At 44.2% G+C, this 21,391-nt stretch overlaps 1 protein-coding gene across 1 annotated transcript in view; it reads right to left on the bottom strand.

Moving 5' to 3' along the window:
* The window catches only part of LOC140467220 (sodium-coupled monocarboxylate transporter 1-like), a 102,942-nt gene that overhangs the window by 54,800 nt on the left and 26,751 nt on the right, over positions 1-21,391 (bottom strand). The window contains exons 4-5 of the mRNA XM_072563443.1: positions 20,096-20,163; positions 17,914-18,068 (exon numbers count right to left, since the gene is read on the bottom strand). Coding sequence (XP_072419544.1) covers positions 17,914-18,068; positions 20,096-20,163 — 223 coding nt within the window. The remainder of the gene's footprint in view (positions 1-17,913; positions 18,069-20,095; positions 20,164-21,391) is intronic.

Genomic DNA, 21,391 nt, shown 5'->3' on the forward strand with positions numbered 1-21,391 from the left:
CAGAACTTTGTATCACTGTGAAATCAACATATTTTAAGCAAGCAAAATATATAATTATATGGGGAAGACATTACATGAAAAGTAACGTTACTAAGAAGACTTATTTGCAGAGATGACAAAATTGGACATCTTGAATAAAATAATTTCCAAGATTCAGAATAGCTTCCAAATTAGATATCAAGGCCACAAGAGCATAAGACATAGGACCAAAGACATATTCCAAATGTGGTTTGACCAGAGTCTTATATAGCCTCAGCAGTACATTTCTGCTCTTGTTTTCTTGCCCTCTTGAAATGAATGATAACATTATATTTGCCTTCCTAACTGCTAACTGAAAGTTTGAAAGTTTAGAAAATTGTCTATGCCTCTATTCTTCCTACCGATGTGCATAATCACACTTTCCTAAATAGTATTCCTTCTGTAACTCCTTTGTCCACTCTGCTATACTGTCCACATTCTTCTGCAGCCTCCCCACTTCATCAACATACCTGCCCCTCCACCTATCTATGTGGCATCTGCAAACTTAGCAACAATGTCTTCGGTTTCTTCATCCTGATCATTAATGTAGAATGTGAATAGTTGTGGTCCCAACACTGACACCACTGACACCTATGGAACTCCAAAGGTCACTGGCTGCCATCCTGTAAAAGATCTCTTTCTCCCTATTCTCTGCCTTCTGCCAATCAGCCAATCCTCTATTCATGCCTGCACCTTGCTCCTAACATCATGCACTCTTGTCTTATTTAACAGCATCCTGTGCAGCACCTTGTTAAAGGTCTTCTGGAAGTCCAAATAGATCATATTTACTGGCTGTACTTTGTCTAACTTGCTCATTATCTGTCCAAAGAGTTTGAATAGATTTGTCCCGCAACCTCCCCTTGACAAGCCACATTGACTCAACCCTGTTTTACTGTACACTTTGAACATAGAACAGTGCAGCACAGTACAGGCCCTTTGACCGACCTGTTGTCCTAAGATCAGACTTACCTACATACCCTTCATTGTACTATCACCCATGTGCCTATCCAAGAGTCGCTTAAATGTCCCTTATATTTCTGAATCAGCTACCATTGCTGGCAGTGCATTCCATGTACCCACCACTTGCTGTGTAAAGAGCCTACCTCTAACATCTCCCTTAAAATTTTCTCCAATCACCTTAAAATTATGCCCCCTCATGATAGCCATTTCCACCCTGGGTAAAAATCTGATGATTCACTCTATCTATGCCTCTCATCATATTGTACAGCTCTATCAAGTCACCTCTCATCTGTCTTTGCTCCAGTGAGAAAAGCCCTAGCTCCCTCAACTTTTCTTCATAAGATATGCCATCCAATCCAGGCAGCATCCTGGTAAATTGCCTCTGCACCCTCTCTAAAGCTTCCACATATTTTCTATAATGAGGCAACCAGACCTAAATATAGTATTCCAAGTGTGGTCTAACCAGGGCTTTATAGAGCTGCAGCATAACCTCATGGCTTTTAAACTCAATACCCCTGCTAATGAAAGCCAATACACCATACGCCTTCTTGACAGCCCTATCAACTTGGATGGCAATTTTGTGGGATCTATGGATGTGGACACCAAGATCCCTCTTCCTCCACACTGCCGAGAAGCCTGCCTTTAACCCTGCAATCTGCATTCAAATTTGACCTTGCAAAATGAATCACTTCACATTTTTTCAGGTTGAATTCCATCTGCCACTTTTCAGCCCAGCTCTGCATCCTGTCAATGTCTTGTTGCAGCCTACAACAGCCCTCCACACTATCCACAACTCCACCAACCTGTGTGTCATAGGCAAACGTACTAACGCACCCTTCCACTTCCTCATCCAAGTCATTTATAAAAAGCAGAAAGAGTAGTGGTCCCAGAACAGATTCCTGTGGAACACCACTGGTGACCGAGCTCCAGGCTGAATGCTTTCCATCTACTACCACCCTCTGTCTTCTATGGGACAGCCAATTTTGTATCCAGACAGCCAAATTTCTCCCCTACCTCCTCCAACTCCAGGTACAAGTTCCCTCCACTATCCCTGAACAGCCCTAGCTTCACTCTGGCCATCAGCTTGTTCCTCACGTAAGTGTAGAATGCCTTTGGGTTTTCCTTAATCCTACCCACCAAGGCTTTTCCATGCCCCCTTCGAGCTGTCTTCATCCATCCTTCCTGGCTACCTTGTAACCCTCTAGATCCCTGTCTGATCCTTGCTTCCTCAACCAAATGTAAGTTTCCTTCTTCCTCTTGACTAGACTTTCCTCATCTCTTGTCATCCAAGGTTCCTTCACCCGACCATCCCTTCCTTGCCTCAGTGGGACAAGGAAGTGTTCCCTCAGGTAGCAAGTGCTCCTTAAACAGCCTCCACATTTCTGTCATGCATTTCCTTGAGAATATGAGTTCCCAATTTATGCTCCACAGTTCCTGCATTGTAATATGGAGGAATAGAATTGTAACTCCCCCTCCCCTAATTAAGTACTTTCCCATACCATCTGCTCCTATCTCTCTCCATGACTGTAGTAAAGGTCAGGGAGTTGTGACCAAGCACTAAGTCTAATATGGCCTCCCCTCTAGTTGGACTATGTACATACTGAGTCAAAATCTGCCCCATACAAACTATTTGCACAAAGGAGGTTCAAGTTGAAGTTACTGCTGCAAGTACTCCGCAAACTTCTTCTTAACAGTGGACTCTAAAACCTTACTAATGACTGAGGTTAGGCTAACTGGCCTATAGTTTCCTATTTTTGGCCCCCTCTGTTTTTCAACAGTTTGGCCATTTTCCAGTCCACTGAGACCCTTGCTGACTCCAGTTATTTCTGAAAAATCAGCACCGATGTCTTTCCACTCTCCTCAGCCATCTCCTTGAGAACTCTGCAATGCAGCCTGTCTGGTCAAGTTAATTTATTCGTCTGGTCCAGGTAATTTATCCATCTGGTCTGGATGATTTACCTCTTTAATCTTGTTGACCCTGTGCCATTTTGCTCATGGTTGAGGTAGTAATCTAAAGATGATTGCATTTTTGGTTCTGCTATGTAATCTGGCCCATCACTGTTTCATACTCCCTCAGCAGAACCTTTTTTCTCTTTCTGCCTATATCATTGGTACCTATGTGGAGCACAACAACTGGATCTTTCCCCTCTACTCCAGGTTCCTCTGCAGCCTAGGTGAGGTATCCTGAACCCAGGCACTAGGCAGGCAATACAGCCTTTGGAACTCTTGGTCCTAGCCACAGAGAACAGTATCTATTCTCCTGACTAAACTATCCCCAAATATAGCCCCTCTTGAATGGCTCTCTATCCCACGGTGTTATGGCTAGTTTGTTCATCCTCCCTACAGCTCCCCCAGTCTCATCCAGACAGGAATCTCAAACCTGTTTGACAAGTTGAAGGGCTGAGGCTTTTTCAGCACAACCTCCGAGGTTCCTCTACCTAGTAATGACATCCTCCTGTGCCTGACCGAATTCGAGGTAGTTCATTTAAGGGGTGTGACTGCCTCATGAAACACAAGTGTCAAGGTAACTCCCCCTCCCTGATGTTAAAAATCGCACCACACCAGGTTACAGTGCAATAGGTGTATTTGGAAGTGCAAGCTTTTGGAGTGCTGCTCCTTCGTCAGGCCTCCCTGCTGTGATGCACTGTTAGAAACTCAGATGCCAGTTCATACATTGTGAGCCAGAGTTCCTCAAGCAAGCAACATTTGTCACAGATGTGGTGACTATGAACCACAGTGACTCCACAGTTACAACATGGCCCAGAATCTCTACTTTAATTACTTCATTTGTAATTTGATTTTTCAAAATTTTGTTCTCATCTCTTAGGTTGTAGGCTGTAAATATTTCCCCTATTTACCTTTAGTCTGAAATTAACCTATAATAGCCATTCAAATTATTAGCTATCACCAATTAGCAAATTTACCTGTGATGCCACTGTTTTGTGCTGGGTCTCTGATCCTGGGCTTCAGCTTAGAGCCATAGAGTCACAGAGATGAACAGCATGGGAGCAGACCCTTCGGTCCAACCCGTCCATGCCGACCAGATATCCCAACCCAATCTAGTCCCACCAGCTAGCACCCAGCCCATATCCCTCCAAACCCTTCCTATTTATATACCCATCCAAATGCCTTTTAAATGCTGCAATTATACCAGCCTCCACCATTCCATACACATATCACCCTTTGCGTGAAAAAGTTGCCCCTTAGGTCCCTTTTATATCTTTTCCCTCTCACCCTAAACCTATGCCGTCTAGTTCTGGACTTCCCCCACACCCCACCCAAGGAAAAGACTTTTTCTATTTATCCTATCCATGCCCCACATGATTTTGTAAACCTCTATAAGGTCACCCCTCAGCTTCCGACACTCCAGGGAAAACAGCCCCAGCCTGTTCAGCCTCTCCCCATAGCTCAAATCCTCCAACCCTGGCAACATCCTTGTAAATCTTTTCTGAACCCTTTCAAGTTTCACAACATCTTTCGGGTAGGAAGGAGATCAGAAATGCACACAATATTCCAACAGTGGCCTAACCAATGTCCTGTACAGCCGCAACATGACCTGCCAACTCCAGTACTTAATACTCTGACCAATAAATGCCTTCTTCACTATCCTATCTAACTGCGACTCCACTTTCAAGGAGCAATGAACCTGCACTCCAAGGTGCCTTTGTTCAGCAACACTCCCTAGGACCTTACCATTAAGTGTATAAGTCCTGCTAAGATTTGCTTTCCCAAAATACAGCATCTCCCATTTTTCTGAATTAAACTCCATCTGCCACTTCTCAGCCCATTAGCCCATCTGGTTCAGATCCTGTTGTAAATCTGAGGTAACCCTTTTCGCTGTCCACTACACCTCTAATTTTGGTGTCATCTGCAAACTTACTGACTGTACCTCTTATGCTTGCATCCAAATCATTTATGTAAATGACAAAAAGTAGAGGACCCAGCACCAATCCTTGTGGCACTCCACTGGTCACAGGCCTCCAGTCTGAAAATCAACCCTCCACCATCACCCTCTGTCTTCTACCTTTGAGCCAGTTCTGTATCTAAATGGTTTTTCCTGTTAAAAAAAACTTACACTTCATAAGCCAAAAAACCCAAAAAAAATACCCTGTTCCCTACTGCAGTGAATTCCCACACTGCCTCCAAATTCCCCAAAATATTTATTCATTCAGACTGTGTCTCACTCTGGTTGTGATCTCTCATTCTGGAAACTCACTAATACCAAATCAGAAGCTGAACATATCAATACACAGTTGGTCACATCGCCAATGAAGTTATTGCTCACCAAAGGGTAAAAGAAATATGACATATTGAAAGCTTTGGAAAATTATTTCAACATCAGAACTAATAAAATTCTTGCAAGGACCAGATTTAATAGAATAATTCAGTATCTAGAGGTTCCAAAGTTGATGTAATTAATGACTTCTGCAAATTAGTGGCCTATAGGAAGAATGTTATGAAACTTGAAAGGGTTCAGAAAAGATTTACAAGGATGTTGCCAGGTTTGGAAGGTTTGAGTTATAGGGAGAGGCTGAATAGGCTGGGGCTGTTTTCCCTGGAGAATTGGAGGCTAAGGTTATAGAGGTTTATAAAATCATGAGGGGCACAGATAGAGTAAATAGACAATGTCTTTCCCCTAGGTTGGGGGAGTCCAGAACTAGAGGGCATAGATTTAGGGCGAGAAGGGAAGGATTTAAAAGGGACCTAAGGGACAATGTTTTCACATAGAGGGTGGTACGTGTATGGAATGAACTGCCAGGGAAAGTGATAGAGGCAGATACAATTACAACATTTAAAAGGCATCTGGATGGGTATATGAATAGAAAGGGTTTAGGGTGATATGGACCAAGTGCTGGCAAATGGGACGAGATTAATTTAGGATATCTGGTCGGCATGGATGAGTTGGACTGAAGGATCTGTTTCTGTGCTGTACATCTCTATGAGCTCTATAAACGCAACTATGATCACTTATTTTTGGAATGCATGAGTTAGATTTATTATAGTCCAATGAAGACCTAACTCTTGAGAGAGCGATTCAGATGGTAAGTGAAGCAGACGTCCCAAAGCAGCATATATCCATCCTAAATAGAGAACTCCAACCTTGGCATTGGAGGTCAGCAGAGTCCATTCCATTCTTAATAGTAGAAAACTGCGAACAACGCATGCATGCAACCAATGCAATGAATAGGACAGGCATTAGTCATTAAAATATCCTCATCAACACCGGGGAGCAAAGAAACCTCACAGGCAAAGAATTCTCAAAAGCAAACGTTTGATCTGCCTTTTTCAAAAAAACATGCAGATATGGGATACTGTTTCCAAAAAAGCAAGAAAATAAATTGCTACCCAGAGAAAAATGGCAATGTGGTAAAAGAGTCTGCAGTAGAATATGTACCTAAAGTTTTCTTAACAGAACTAGGTGATCTAGAATTACATTTTGGCAAGATAATATTTACACCAATGGTTATCTCAGAAATGTAAGTTAAAAATCACTCCATTGTCAGGTAGTGATCCCTGGTTAACAAAATGCTGTATACTAAAAACAGTGTGACAATATGTTTCAGGAGATATAGCACTTAAGATGAAAGGATTTATCCAAGCAACTCTCCAATGTAGGGACATTGATTAATAGAAAACCGAGACATGCTTCAGGATCAAACATTCTTACTGTGAGTCGTATGCTCTTGTCTTGACCCCAGCCTTATTGAAAAGGTAGAAGAGGCTATAAGCAGAAAGTAAAGATTCCCACTGATCAGGGCTTTCTAAATTAGTTAAACTGGTAGGGAAGCTGAATACTAAATACAACATTATGCTGCAAGAAGATGCTAAACTCTGTGTCTGCATATACGCAGAAAGATTCCATATCCTGTAATGGAGCAAGAAATGACAAGATTGATTGGCATTTCCCAGTCACAAAGTTAATCGACTGATGCTCTGCATCAGACACGAATGGTACTATTTAAACTTTTGTTGACCTTACATTACTTGACAAGACAGTCACAAGAGAAATCTGTGCCAAACTGTCTAGATATAGAGTTTTCATAAAATCTGATGTAAATAGAGGGTTCAGGCAAATGCTATTGGACAAGCAAACACATTTACTATATTTATGACTCAGTTTGTGATATTTTATTTCAACTGATTACCATTTAGGATCGTCTTAGCTCCACCAGACATGGTCCATGTGTGCACAGATCTATTTGTTCTTTATGGAAAGTTGTCACTGGTTCTTTGCCACAATGGATAAAACTTAAGAAGTTGTATAACCATTGCCAAGTGTGTGTTTATCCATGTCTTATATGGGATATCTGCAATGTATGATTTCCCTGATGTGATTGTTTAGGTCAGTTTACTAATCGGTTAATTTGCAGACAGTACCAGATTTGAGCATGTCACAAACTTCCCCAAATGGGAAGTCAAGCATGGAGTGGGGATAGTTAAATGCTCTTGAAGAATTATACTGTTTTGCTTCATTATTAATCCACTCCACTCCAATGTAGTGCTCTACTAGTCCATGAGAATTACTAATGTGCAGGAAAATGAAAACTCAGCTCTCTATTCTGTTCCATTTAGAACAGGAACAAAGATGTGGATTCGGAATCTGAACAAGACAGGCATGGGTCATCCAAGGGCCTACAGATAAGCAGAAATGGTATGATATTTATTTTGTTGAATGGGTCATACGAACGAACTGCAAAACCTTTCTAGGTTAATTGTCCAGCATGAGACAATACAAGTAATTAATTGGAACAAGCCCAATTAATTACTTGATAATGTGAGGGAACTACGGATCTCAGATTGTCAGGAACAGAATCAAATTCAATGTTCTTCAATCCAGCAAATCACTAGTCCTTCAAATCGTAAGAGAATATAATCCAGGAGAATCGTAAAACCTCCAGATACCTGAATTGGTCAAGTCAGAGACTTGTGGGGACTTGATAAATATAATTATATGCATGAACATATAACATTAATAATGAGAAATGAAAGCTTGGAGTTGAATATGGGTCAGAAGGGGTTAATGCTTAGAATTGCCATAAGCATTACCCACTGTAATTATACCCTCTAAACTTGTTGTTAGAACAGTTCCTTCTCAAGATCTCTGTGACAATGTCTGTCTTATCAATGTAAGATAACGTGCAATAAATTATGTTTTGTCAACACAACAGACTCTTCTATCAAATCAGGAAGTGATTTTTCTTCTACCACGGTACACCTAACAGACTCTGCACTTTTGTACATTTAAAGAGAATGGTGACAGCAGCCTTCACCATGAGCATCAGCTCGGACAATAGGATGAGCTGCTATGCCCGTGCAACACAGGTTCCCCAGGCAGGTGTTCCACTCCCAGCTCTAAAATGGCAGGCAAGCACCAGGTGGAGAGAGGATGCTCTTCATTGATACCCTCAAGGCCTCACTGGCAAAGTGTGGCATTCCCTCAGAGACCTGGGAATCACTGGCCAAAGGCCATCCAAAGTGGAGGAGGAGCATCCAGCAAGCCAGGCGAAAACAGCGAAAGCAGCGCACTACCACACCAAGACCTCACCCATCCCTTCCCACGACCACCTTCTGCCCCAGGTGTAACGCAGCCTGTGGTAGTTGCATTGGTCTGTACAGCCACCTACAGAGTCACCCTGAGAGTGGAAGAGAGTCATCTCATCTGTGAGGGACTGCCAATGAATGTTCAGCACAAATAACTGACATACAAGATTGCTTGGGGAAGTAGGGGTGCGGATACTAGAAGGGCTCATCATATTCTTCCAATCTTCCCTTGAAATTAGGGGAAATGCTACAAGATTGGAGGGTGCCAAATGTATTATGCTTTTTAAAGAAATGGTTTACGATATTTCTAGTGACTATAGGTCAGTTAATTTCAGTGAGAGGCAAGGTTTTAGAAACAACAATCAGTGAAAAACTTAACAGGCACTTGTTTATATGAGCTTGATTGTATGCTGTTGTTTATATGAACATGAAGGAAATGTTTTAGAAAATATCAATACAAGGCTATTAGTGAAATCTAGGCTCATGGTGTAGGAAGGTCACTGTTCAGAAACAGCCTGTTGGTTGTTTTTCAGACTGAAGGATGATAGTGATGTTCCCCAAGTCTCAGTGTGAGGTCCACACGGTTTTTGTTATAAATAAATAACTTGAAAATTGCAATACAGAGTAAAATTTCAAAATTTACCAATGATACAACAGCAAAGATGACACTAAACACCTGAAACAGGACACAGATAAGCAAGCAGGATGGACTGACAAGTTGAAAGATGGAATTTAATACAAACACATTTGAACAAAAGAGCAAAAGAGAAGTACAGCAGAGGAACAGGCCCTACAGCCCTCCAAGCCTGTGCCGATCATCATGTCTTAATTAAACTAAAAAACAAACCTTTTGCCGTAATTTGGTCCCTGTTCCTCTACTCCCTCCCTATTCATGTAACCATCCAGATGCCTCTTAAATGTTGCCTATTTCCACCTCCTCTTCTGGCAGTTTGTTCCAGACTCTTATCACTCTCTGCGTGACATTCTTCCCTGACACAACTCCCTTAAACGTTTCCCATCCTCACCTTGACCCTGTGCCCCTTGTAACTGACACTTCAACCTTCGGGAAAAGCCTCTGACTATCCACCCTATCTATGCTTCTCATAACTTTGTAGGCCTCTATCAGGTCTCCTCTCAGCCACCGTTTTTCCATGAAAACAATCCTAGTCTTTTGTATCTTTCTTCACAGCCAATGCCATCACCAAAGCTTCCACATCCTTCTCGTAGTGTGGCAACCAAAACTGCACACAGTACTGCAAATGCAGCCGAATAAGGGTTTTACATAGCTGCAATATGGTTTGCCAACTCTCCTGTTCCATATCCCAGCCGATGAACATAAGCATGCCATATGCCTTCTTAATCACTTGGCCACTTGTGTTGCCACTTTTACGGAGCTGTGGACCTGCATGCCCAAACCCAGATAACCTGCATGTTAATGTTCCTAATGGTTCTGCCAAGGTTTGAGTTGAGGTAGGTAAAAACAAGGACTGCAAATGCTGGAAACCAGATTCTAGATTAGAGTGGTGCTGGAAAAGCACATCAGTTCAGGCAGCATCCGAGGAGCAGGAAAATCGACATTTCGGGCAAAAGCCCACCATCAGGATGAAGAGCCCTCGATCACCGGGAGAATCTCCTCACTGCCACAGCCCCCGATCACCGGGGGAATGTCCTCACTGCCACAGCCTATGATCACCAGGAGAATCTCCTCACTGCCACATCCCTGACCATCGGGAGAATCTCCTCACTGCTACAGCCCTGATCACCAGAAGAATGTCCTCACTGCCACAGCCCTGATCACCGGGAGAATGTCCTCACTGCCACAGCCCCTTACCACTGGGAGAATGACCTCACTACCACAGCCCCTTACCACCGGGAGAATGTCCTCACTGCCACAGCCCCTTACCACTGGGAGAATGTCCTCACTGCCACAGCCCTGATCACCGGGAGAATGTCCTCACTGCCACAGCCCCTTACCACTGGGAGAATGACCTCACTACCACAGCCCCTTACCACCGGGAGAATGTCCTCACTGCCACAGCCCCTTACCACTGGGAGAATGTCCTCACTGCCACAGCCCCTTACCACCGGGAGAATGTCCTCACTGCCACAGCCCCTTACCACTGGGAGAATGTCCTCACTGCCACAGCCCTGATCACCGGGAGAATGTCCTCACTGCCACAGCCCCTTACCACTGGGAGAATGTCCTCACTGCCACAGCCCCTTACCACCGGGAGAATGTCCTCACTGCCACAGCCCTGATCACCGGGAGAATGTCCTCACTGCCACAGCCCTGATCACCGGGAGAATGTCCTCACTGTCACAGCCCTGATCACCGGGAGAATGTCCTCACTGTCACAGCCCTGATCACCGGGAGAATGTCCTCACTGCCACAGCCCTGATCACCGGGAGAATGTCCTCACTGCCACAGCCCTGATCACCGGGAGAATGTCCTCACTGTCACAGCCCTGATCACCGGGAGAATGTCCTCACTGCCACAGCCCCTGATCACCAGGAGAATCTCCTCACTGCCACAGCCTATGATCACCAGGAGAATCTCCTCACTGCCACAGCCTATGATCACCAGGAGAATCTCCTCACTGCCACATCCCTGACCATCGGGAGAATCTCCTCACTGCCACAGCCCTGATCACCGGGAGAATCTCCTCACTGCCACAGCCCTGATCACCGGGAGAATGACCTCACTGCCACAGCCCCTGATCACCGGGAGAATCTCCTCACTGCCACATCCCTGACCATCGGGAGAATCTCCTCACTGCCACAGCCCTGATCACCAGAAGAATGTCCTCACTGCCACAGCCCTGATCACCGGGAGAATGACCTCACTACCACAGCCCTGATCACCGGGAGAATGTCCTCACTGTCACAGCCCTGATCACTGGGAGAATGTCCTCACTGCCACAGCCCTGATCACCGGGAGAATCTCCTCACTGCCACAGCCTATGATCACCAGGAGAATCTCCTCACTGCCACATCCCTGACCATCGGGAGAATCTCCTCACTGCTACAGCCCTGATCACCAGAAGAATGTCCTCACTGCCACAGCCCTGATCACCGGGAGAATGACCTCACTACCACAGCCCTGATCACCGGGAGAATGTCCTCACTACCACAGCCCCTGATCACCGGGAGAATGTCCTCACTACCACAGCCCCTGATCACCGGGAGAATGTCCTCACTGCCACAGCCCCTGATCACCGGGAGAATGACCTCACTGCCACAGCCCCTGATCACCGGGAGAATGTCCTCACTGCCACAGCCCTGATCATCGGGAGAATGTCCTCACTGCTACAGCCCTGATCACCGGGAGAATGTCCTCACTGCCACAGCCCTGATCACCGGGAGAATGTCCTCACTGCCACAGCCCTGATCACCGGGAGAATGTCCTCACTGCCACAGCCCTCGATCATCGGGAGAATGTCCTCACTGCCACAGCCCTGATCACCGGGAGAATGTCCTCACTGCCACAGCCCTGATCACCGGGAGAATGTCCTCACTGCCACAGCCCTCGATCATCGGGAGAATGTCCTCACTGCCACAGCCCTGATCACCGGGAGAATGTCCTCACTGCCACAGCCCTGATCACCGGGAGAATGTCCTCACTGCCACAGCCCTCGATCATCGGGAGAATGTCCTCACTGCCACAGCCCTCGATCACCGGGAGAATCTCCTCACTGCCACAGCCCTGATCACCGGGAGAATGTCCTCACTGCCACAGCCCTCGATCATCGGGAGAATGTCCTCACTACCACAGCCCTGATCATCGGGAGAATGTCCTCACTGCCACAGCCCAGAATCATAATTTTGTAAACCTCTATAAGGTCACCCTCAGCCTCCGACACTTCAGGGAAAACAGCCACAGCCTGTTTAGCCACTCCCTGTAGCTCAAATCCTCCAACCCTGGCAAAAGCCTTGTAAATCTTTTCTGAACCCTTTCAAGTTTCACAACATCTTTCGGATAGGAAGGAGACCAGAATTGCACTCAATATTCCAACAGTGGCCTAACCAATCTCCTGTACAGCTGCAACATGACCTCTCCACTCCTGTACTCAATACTCTGACCAATAAAAGAAAGCATACCAAATGCCTTCTTCACTATCGTATCTACTTGTGACTCCACTTTCAAGGAGCTTTGAACCTGCACTCCAAGATCTCCTTGTTCAGCAACACTCCCTAGGACCTTGCCTTTAAGTGTATAAGTCCTGCGAAGATTTGCTTTCCCAAAATGCAGCACCTCACATTTATCTGAATTAAACTCCATCTGCTACTTCTCAGCCCATCGGCCCATCTGGTCAAGATCCTGTTGTAATCTGAGGTAGCCCTTTTCGCTGTGCACTACACCTCCACTTTTGGTGTCATCTGCAAACTTACTAACTGTACCTCTTATTCTCGCATTCAAATCATTTATGTAAATGACAAAAAGTAGAGGACCCAGCACTGATCCTTGTGGCACTCCACTGGTCACAGGCCTCCAGTCTGAAAAACAACCCTCCACCATCACCCTCAATCTTCTACCTTTGAGCCAGTTCTGTATCCAAATGGCTAGTTCTCCCTGTATTCCATGAGATCTAACCTTGCTAATCAGTCTCCCATGGGGAACTTTGTCGAACGCCTTACTGAAGTCCATATAGATCACATCTACCACTCTGCCCTGCAATTTGAGAGGGAGTGGGTACAATCTGAAGTGACAATATTTCAGTTGAATAAAGGGAAATATGGAGCTATGAGGGAGCAACTGGCCAAAGTTCAATGGTATAATACCTTAACAGGGAAGACCGTGGAGGAACAATGGCAGATATTTCTGTGTATAATGCAGAAGATGCAGGATCAGTTCATTCCTAAAAGGAAGAAAGATCCCAGGAGGAGACATGGGCGGCCGTGGCTGACAAGGGAAGTAAAGAAGCATATAAGGTTAAAAGAGAAAAAGTATAACTTAGCGAAGATAAGCGGGAAAACGGAGGACTGGGAAGCTTTTAAAGAACAACAGAGGATTAGTAAGAAGGAAATACGCAGAGAAAAAATGAGGTACGAAGGTAAACTGGCCAAGAATATAAAGGAGGATAGTAAAAGCTTTTTTAGGTATGTCCAAGGCAAAAAAATGGTTAGGACAAAAATTGGGCCCTTGAAGACAGAAGCAGGGGAATATATTACTGGGAACGAAGAAATGGCAGAGGAATTAAATGAGTACTTCAGATCTGTGTTCACTGGGGAAGACACAAGCAATCTCCCTGAGGTAACAGTGGCTGAAGGACCTGAACTTAAGGGAATTTCTATTTGCCAGGATTTGGTGTTGGAGAGACTGTTAGGTCTGAAGGTTGATAAGTCTCCGGGACCTGATGGCCTGCATCCCAGGGTACTGAAGGAGGTGGCTCGGGAAATTGTGGATGCGCTGGTGATTATTTTCCAGAGTTCAATAGAATCGGGGTTGGTTCCTGAGGATTGGAGGGCGGCTAATGTTGTGCCACTTTTTAAGAAGGGTGGGCGGGAGAAAGCAGGAAATTATAGACCAGTTAGTCTGACCTCAGTGGTGGGAAAGATGCTGGAGTCTATTATAAAGGATGAAATTACGGCACATCTGGATAATAGTAACAGGATAGGACAGAGTCAGCATGGATTTATGAAGGGGAAATCATGCTTGACTAATCTTCTTGAATTTTTTGAGGATGTAACTCGGAAGATGGACGAGGGAGATCCAGTGGATGTAGTGTACCTGGACTTTCAGAAAGCTTTTGATAAAGTCCCACACAAGAGGTTAGTGAGTAAAATTAGGGCGCACGGGATTGGGGGCAAAGTACTAGATTGGATAGAGAATTGGTTGGCTAATAGGAAACAAAGGGTAGTGATTAACGGCTCCATTTCGAAATGGCAGGCAGTGACCAGTGGGGTACCGCAGGGATCCGTGCTGGGACCGCAGCTTTTTACAATATATGTAAATGATATAGAAGATGGTATCAGCAATAACATTAGCAAATTTGCTGATGACACAAAGCTAGGTGGTAGGGTAAAATGTGATGAGGATGTTAGGGGATTACAGGGTGACCTGGACAAGTTAGGTGAGTGGGCAGATGCATGGCAGATGCAGTTTAATGTGGATAAATGTCTGGTTATCCACTTTGGTGGCAAGAACAGGAAGGCAGATTACTACCTCAATGGTATCAAATTAGGTAAAGGGGCTGTTCAGAGAGATCTGGGTGTTCTTGTCCACCAGTCAATGAAGGCAAGCATGCAGGTACAGCAGGTCGTGAAGAAGGCTAATAGCATGCTGGCCTTCATAACAAGAGGGATTGAGTATAGAAGCAAAGAGGTGCTTCTGCAGCTGTACAGGGCCCTGGTGAGACCACACCTGGAGTACTGTGTACAGTTCTGGTCTCCAAATTTGAGGAAAGACATTCTGGCTATTGAGGGAGTGCAGCGTAGGTTCACGAGGTCAATTCCTGGAATGGCAGGATTGCCTTACACGGAAAGACTGAAGCGACTGGGCTTGTATACCCTTGAGTTTAGAAGACTGAGAGGGGATCTGATTGAAACGTATAGGCTTATGAAAGGATTGGACACTCTGGCAGGAGGGAACATATTTCCGTTGATGGGGGAGTGCCGAACCAGAGGACACAACTTAAAAATACGGGGTAGACCATTTAGGACAGAGATGAGGAGAAACTACTTCACCCAGAGAGTGGTGGCTGTGTGGAATGCTCTGCCCCAGAGGGCAGTGGAGGCCCAGTCTCTGGATTCTTTTAAGAAAGAATTGGATAGAGCTCTTAAAGATAGTGGAGTCAAGGGGTACGGAGATAAGGCTGGAACAGGATACTAATTAGGAATGATCAGCCATGATCATATTGAATGGCGGTGCAGGCTCGAAGGGCAGAATGGCCTACTCCTGCATCTATTGTCTATTGTCTATTGTCTATTGTCTATTGCCCTCATCAGTCCTTTTTGTTACTTCCCCAAAAAACTCAATCAAGTTTGTGAGACATGATTTCCCACACACAAAGCCATGTTGACTATCCTTAATCAGTCCTTGCCTCTCCAAATGCATGTACATCCTGTCCCTCAGGATTCCCTCCAACAACTTGCCCACCAACGCCATCAAGCTCACTGATCTATAGTTCCTTGGCTTGTCTTCATCACCCTTCTTAAACAGTGGCACCACGTTAGCCAACCTCCAGCCTTCCGGAACCTCACCTGTGACTATTGATGATGCAAATACCTCAGCAAGAGGCCCAGCAATCACTTCTCTAGCTACCCACAGAGTTCTTGGGTATACCTGATCAGGTCCTGGGGATTTACCCACCTTTACCTGTTTCAAGACATCCAGCACTTCATCCTCTGTAATATGGACATTTTGCAAGATGTCACCATCTATTTCCCTGCAGTCTATATTTTCCATATCCTTTTCCGCAGTAAATACTAATGCAAAATATTAATTTAGTATCTCCCCCATTTTCTGTGGCTCCACACAAAGGCCACCTTGCTGATCTTTGAGGGGCCCTATGTTCTCCCTAGTTACCCTTTTGTCCTTCATGTATTTGTAAAAACTCTTTGGATTCTCCTTAATTCTATTTGCCAAAGCTATCTCATGTCCCCGTTTTGCCCTTCTGATTTCCCTCTTAAGTATACTCCTACTTTGTTTATACTCTTCTAAGGATTCACTCGCTCTATCCTGTCTATACCTGACATATGCTTCCTTCTTTTTCTTAACCAAAACCTCAATTTCTTTAATCATCCAGTATTCCCTATACCTACCAGCCTTTCCTTTCACCCAAACAGGAATATACTTTCTCTGGATTCTCGTTATCTCATTTCTGAAGGCTTCCCATTTTCCAGCCATACCTTTACATGCGAACATCTGCCTCCAATCAGCTTTCACAAGCTCTTACCTAATACCGTCAAAATTGGCCTTTCTCCAATTTAGAACTTCAACTTTTAGATCTGGTCAATCCTTTTCCATCACTATTTTAAATCTAATAGAATTATGGTCGCTGGCCCCAAAGTGCTCCCCCACTGACACCTCAGTCACCTGCCATGCCTTATTTCCCAAGAGTAGGTCAAGTTTTGCACCTTCCCCAGTAGGTACGTCCACATGCTGAATCAGAAAATTTTCTTGTACACACTTAACAAATTCCTCTCCATCTAAACCCTTAACACTATGGCAGTCCCAGTCTATGTTTGGAAAGTTAAAATCCCCTACCATAACCACCCTATTAATCTGACAGATAGCTGAGATCTCCTTACAAGTTTGTTTCTCAATTTCCCTCTGACTAATGGGGGGTCTATAATCCCAATAAGGTGATCATCCCTTTCTTATTTCTCAGTTCCACCCAAATAACTTCCCTGGACGTATTTCCGGGAATATCCTCCTTCAGCACAGCTGTAATGCTATCCCTTTTCCCTTATCCACCTCCCGCACCACGCACCCCCTTCTCTTGCCTCCCTTTCTGTCCTTCTTGTAGCATTTGTATCCTGGAACAATAAGCTGCCAGTACTGCCCATCCCTGAGCCATGTTTCTGTAATTGTTATGATATCCCAGTCCCATGTTCCTAACCATGCCCTGTGTTTTTCTGCCTTCCCTGTTAGGCCCCTTGTATTGAAATAAATGCAATTTAATTTATTAGACCTACCTTGTCCCTGCCTTCCCTGACTGTTTGACTCGCTTCTGTTCTCAACTGTACCAGTTGTGATTGGTTCGGTGCCTGTGCTTCCCATACTGACCCTGGTGAGACAGTAGGTCCTGAGGTGATAATCTCACTGTGTGTCCAGCCAGTGTGAAGTAGCTATCCGATCTCAAGGCCAGCCAGGTCCTGCTAAGGTCAGATTGAGTCCGTACATGGGGGTGAAAGGTCAGGGAGGAGATTAACTCCATGTCCTTTGGATCAGCAATATCACAACAAGATTCATGAAGAGTTCTGGGCAACTTCCTCTTAGAGGCACCATTTGAATGTGTGGCCATTTCGTGTCTGAAATGGCCATAAATGTGATATCTATGTTTTTATACCTACTCAGTTCAACATTTGTAGTGTCTGACCCTGAATGCTAGTTTCTGACCCTGGCGTCTTTTTGTCTGATTTGAGGTTTGGACAGGTCAGCATCTGATCCTTCTCCTCTCAGTCATTTTTGCTGCCAGTTCCAGTTCATTGGAAAGACATTCAGCTTTTGGTGTTTCTAACTTTATGTCTGTATTGTAAATGCTTTCCTCGCAGGGCTACCTGTGAGGAAGTTACTTCCGGACAGGTCCAAGTAATGGCATTGCCCATTTTCACTTATTTTCAGACAGGTAAAAACTTGATTGCACAATAATCAAGTCCCAGTGAGAAAACCACCCTCCAAACATTGCCAAATAATTCTCATATGCCCAAAGATAAGTGTCAGATTCTTACTCCCAGAAGTTGAGTCTTCCTCCATGATATGAAATATTCCAGATGCGTTCAAAACTTCCTTGGATTACTACACCTCGGATTATCACCGCCAAAAATCCAGCTATCATAATGCCCATCTGGAAGACATCAGTCCAAACCACGGCTTTTAGACCACCCTAAAAATACAAGAGGTACCAAACATAACATTTGGAATCTAACCAAAAGGAACAAATGTTTATATGTGCCACATCCAAATAAATTATTTCAAGGAACTTCACCTGGGCATTAAGATTTTAAAAAATGACACAAAGCCCCGCAAGAAGATATGAGGGTAGATTACAAAACCTTTGTCAAAGGAGTAGGTTTTAAGGAGTGCCTTAAAGGAGGAGAGTGCATTAGAGAGGTGGAGGTGTGTAAGATGGGAATCCCAGAGTTGCAACTGAAGGCATGGGCAACGGGGGACAGATTAATTTTGGGACTATGCAAGGAAACAGAAGAGAGGAATGCAGATATCTCTGAGCGGTGATTGGCTGGGTGAGATTGCAAAAGATGTGGAGGAATTGAAAATGATTTACAACAGAGTGCTGGAGCTAAGTGGTTCATGGAGATAAGCAAAGGGAGGCAAAGAGGTGTACTGTTGATTTTACTTTTGCCTAAATGTATTCAGCTTCCAGGAATTCTTACTCTACTACAAGAGAAAAAACTGGTTAATCAAGTAAATTATTAAAGGTTATTCTATTCCTAAGGGTCAAAATAATACAGCATCTAGTAGTAAGGTCAAGAAAATATATAAAAACTTAATAAATGTAAAAGTAAATTAAATTTTTAAGTCATTCCTTAGAATATATTATGGACAACAGGATAGTTAATGTGTTATAGCTGCAGCATGTGGAAGTTCCTGGGTACCAATTTGGTCCAGAGCAAACACGTACATGGCAAGTGTTTGAGGTTTGAGCAGCTTTGGCTTAGACTTGATGAGATGAAGGCAGAGCTGCAGACACTGTGGTGCATCTGGAATGTTACTTGGATTCTTTGGATCAGGAGACAATCACACCTCTTAGGGTTGTAGTATGATTTTGTTAGTGTTCAGGAACAGGATTGGTGAATGAGGTAGGTAAGAGGACCTAGAGGGCAGGAGCCAGGTTCCTCAGCCCTTGCTAATGCGAACAGATTTGTCGTTCCTTCAGCTTGTCAAGAGGAGAGTGAAGGCTAAAGGATGGAGGAGCTAACTGACCATAGTACCATGGTGCATGAAGTCACTCAAGGAGGGAAAGAGGAATGTAATTGTAGCCATGATGTGATGGTGCCGGCGTTGGACTGGGGTGGACAAAGTCAGAGGTCACATGACACCAAGTTATAATCTGAACATCACCTGACTTAGGAGCAGTGCTCTTAAAGCTTGTGATTTCAAATAAATCATATGGTTTATAACCTGGTGTCATGTGACTTCTGATTTTGTCCAGTCAGGTAGAAAAGTAAGAGATTGGGTGATCAGAGTCCCACATAGCTTGGCAACAATGGAGAAATATCAGAAGAGAATGGAGAAAGTGAGGACTGCAGATGCTGGAGATCAGAGTCGAGTGTGGTGCTGGAAAAGCACAGTAGGTTAGGCAGCATCCGAGGAGCAGCAGAATCGACATTTCTGGCATAAGCCCTTCATCAGGAATGGGACTTGTGGGCTGCGGTGGGGGCACATATTTACCTATTGCACATACCTACCTATCCTCATAAGAGGATGGTGTGATCAATTGTGTCAAAGGCTATAGGCAAGAAAGTTGAGAAGCATTGTTGCAGAGCAAGGGTGGACACCTGATTGGAGGGACTGAAACTTAGAGTTGTGGGGAAAATGGGCAATTCAATTGGGAGATACCAATACATTCATGACTTTAGAGAGAAAAAGGAAGTTGGATTTGGAATGATAGTTTGCAAGGATGCAGGGATCAGGAGTTTTATAGTGGCAGATTTGAAGATATCCATTTGAAGATAATGCCACATCTACATGAATCCATCTGTAGAAATGCACCTGCTTCAGGATCTTTTTCCTACACCTCGTTTACACATTGGCGTCAAGATATATGCCCAGAAAAAATTTGTACAAACATAGGTGAATGTATCCACGTACCTTTCTGTCCATCTGCAGCAATACACAGTGAGACACGTGCATTAACACACATATATGCAAATATAACCAGATTAAACTTACCAGGGTACAATAAAAGGTGCAGACCAGACCAGTTGCGACAAGAACGCCCCAGAGATCAAGTCCAGTTACTGGTAAAAGCAAGGGTTATTCCAACTTAGTGGAAAATGAATTTTCTTTTATATTAACAGTTTAACTTATAAAAGTATAAACAACCTTATAAATTAAATATAGTTCAAAAAGGAATGAATCAGTGCTTATGCCAGAGGCTGAGAGAGAAAAATTTGGACATTTTAATAAGTAATAAGTAAGCTGAAGGAACGACAAATCTGTTAGCATTAGCAAGGGCTGAGGAACCTGGCTCCTGCCCTCTAGGTCCTCTTACCTACCTCATTCACCGATCCTGTTCCTGAACACTAACAAAATCATACTACAACCCTAATAAGTAATCAGATGAGTGGACTGACAGTCATAGAGTCATAGAGTTGTACAGCATGGAACCAGATCCTTTGGTCCAACTTGTCCATGCCAATCAGATATCCTAAATTAATCTAGTCCAATTTGCCAGATTTTGCCCATATCCTTCTAAACCCTTCCTATTCATGTATCCATCCAGACGTGCTTTAAGTGTTGTAATTGTATCAGCCTCGACCACTTCTCTGGCAGCTCATTCTATACATGCACAACCCTCTGTGTGAAATGTTTGTCCCTTAGGTCTCTTTTAGATCTTTCTCCTCTCACCTTAAACTGCACCCTGAGGTTTTGGACTCCCCCACCCTGGGGAAAAGACCTTTGCTATTCATGCGCCTCAATTTTATAAATTTCTATAAGATCACCCCTCAGTTGTCGACCTTCCAGGGAAAACAGCCCCAGTCTATTCCACCTCTCCCTATAGCTCAAACCCTCCAACCCTGGCAAAACCCTTGTAAATCTTTTCTGAACCCTTTCATGTTGAACAACATCCTTCCTATAGCAGGGAGACCAGAATTGAATGCAATATTCCAAAAGTGGCCTAACCAATGTCCTGTACAGTCACAGCATGACCTCCCAATTCCTACACACAATGCATTGACCAAAAAAGGTAATCATACAAAACATCTTCTTCACTATCCTGTGTCTTTGTGATTCCACTTTTAAGGAACTATGAACCAGCAATCCAATGTCTCTTTGTTCAGCAACACTCGCCAGGACTTTATTACTAAGTGTATAAGTCCTTCCCTGATTAGCCTTTCCAAAATGCAGCACCTCACATTTATCTAAATTAAACTCCATCTGCCATTCCTTGGCCTATTGGCCCATCTGCTCAAGATCCCATTGTATTCTGAGGTAACCTTCTTTGCTGTCCACTACACCTCCAAT

This window comes from Chiloscyllium punctatum, chromosome 45 (genome assembly GCF_047496795.1).
Source record: "Chiloscyllium punctatum isolate Juve2018m chromosome 45, sChiPun1.3, whole genome shotgun sequence".
Taxonomy (NCBI): Eukaryota; Metazoa; Chordata; class Chondrichthyes; order Orectolobiformes; family Hemiscylliidae; genus Chiloscyllium; species Chiloscyllium punctatum.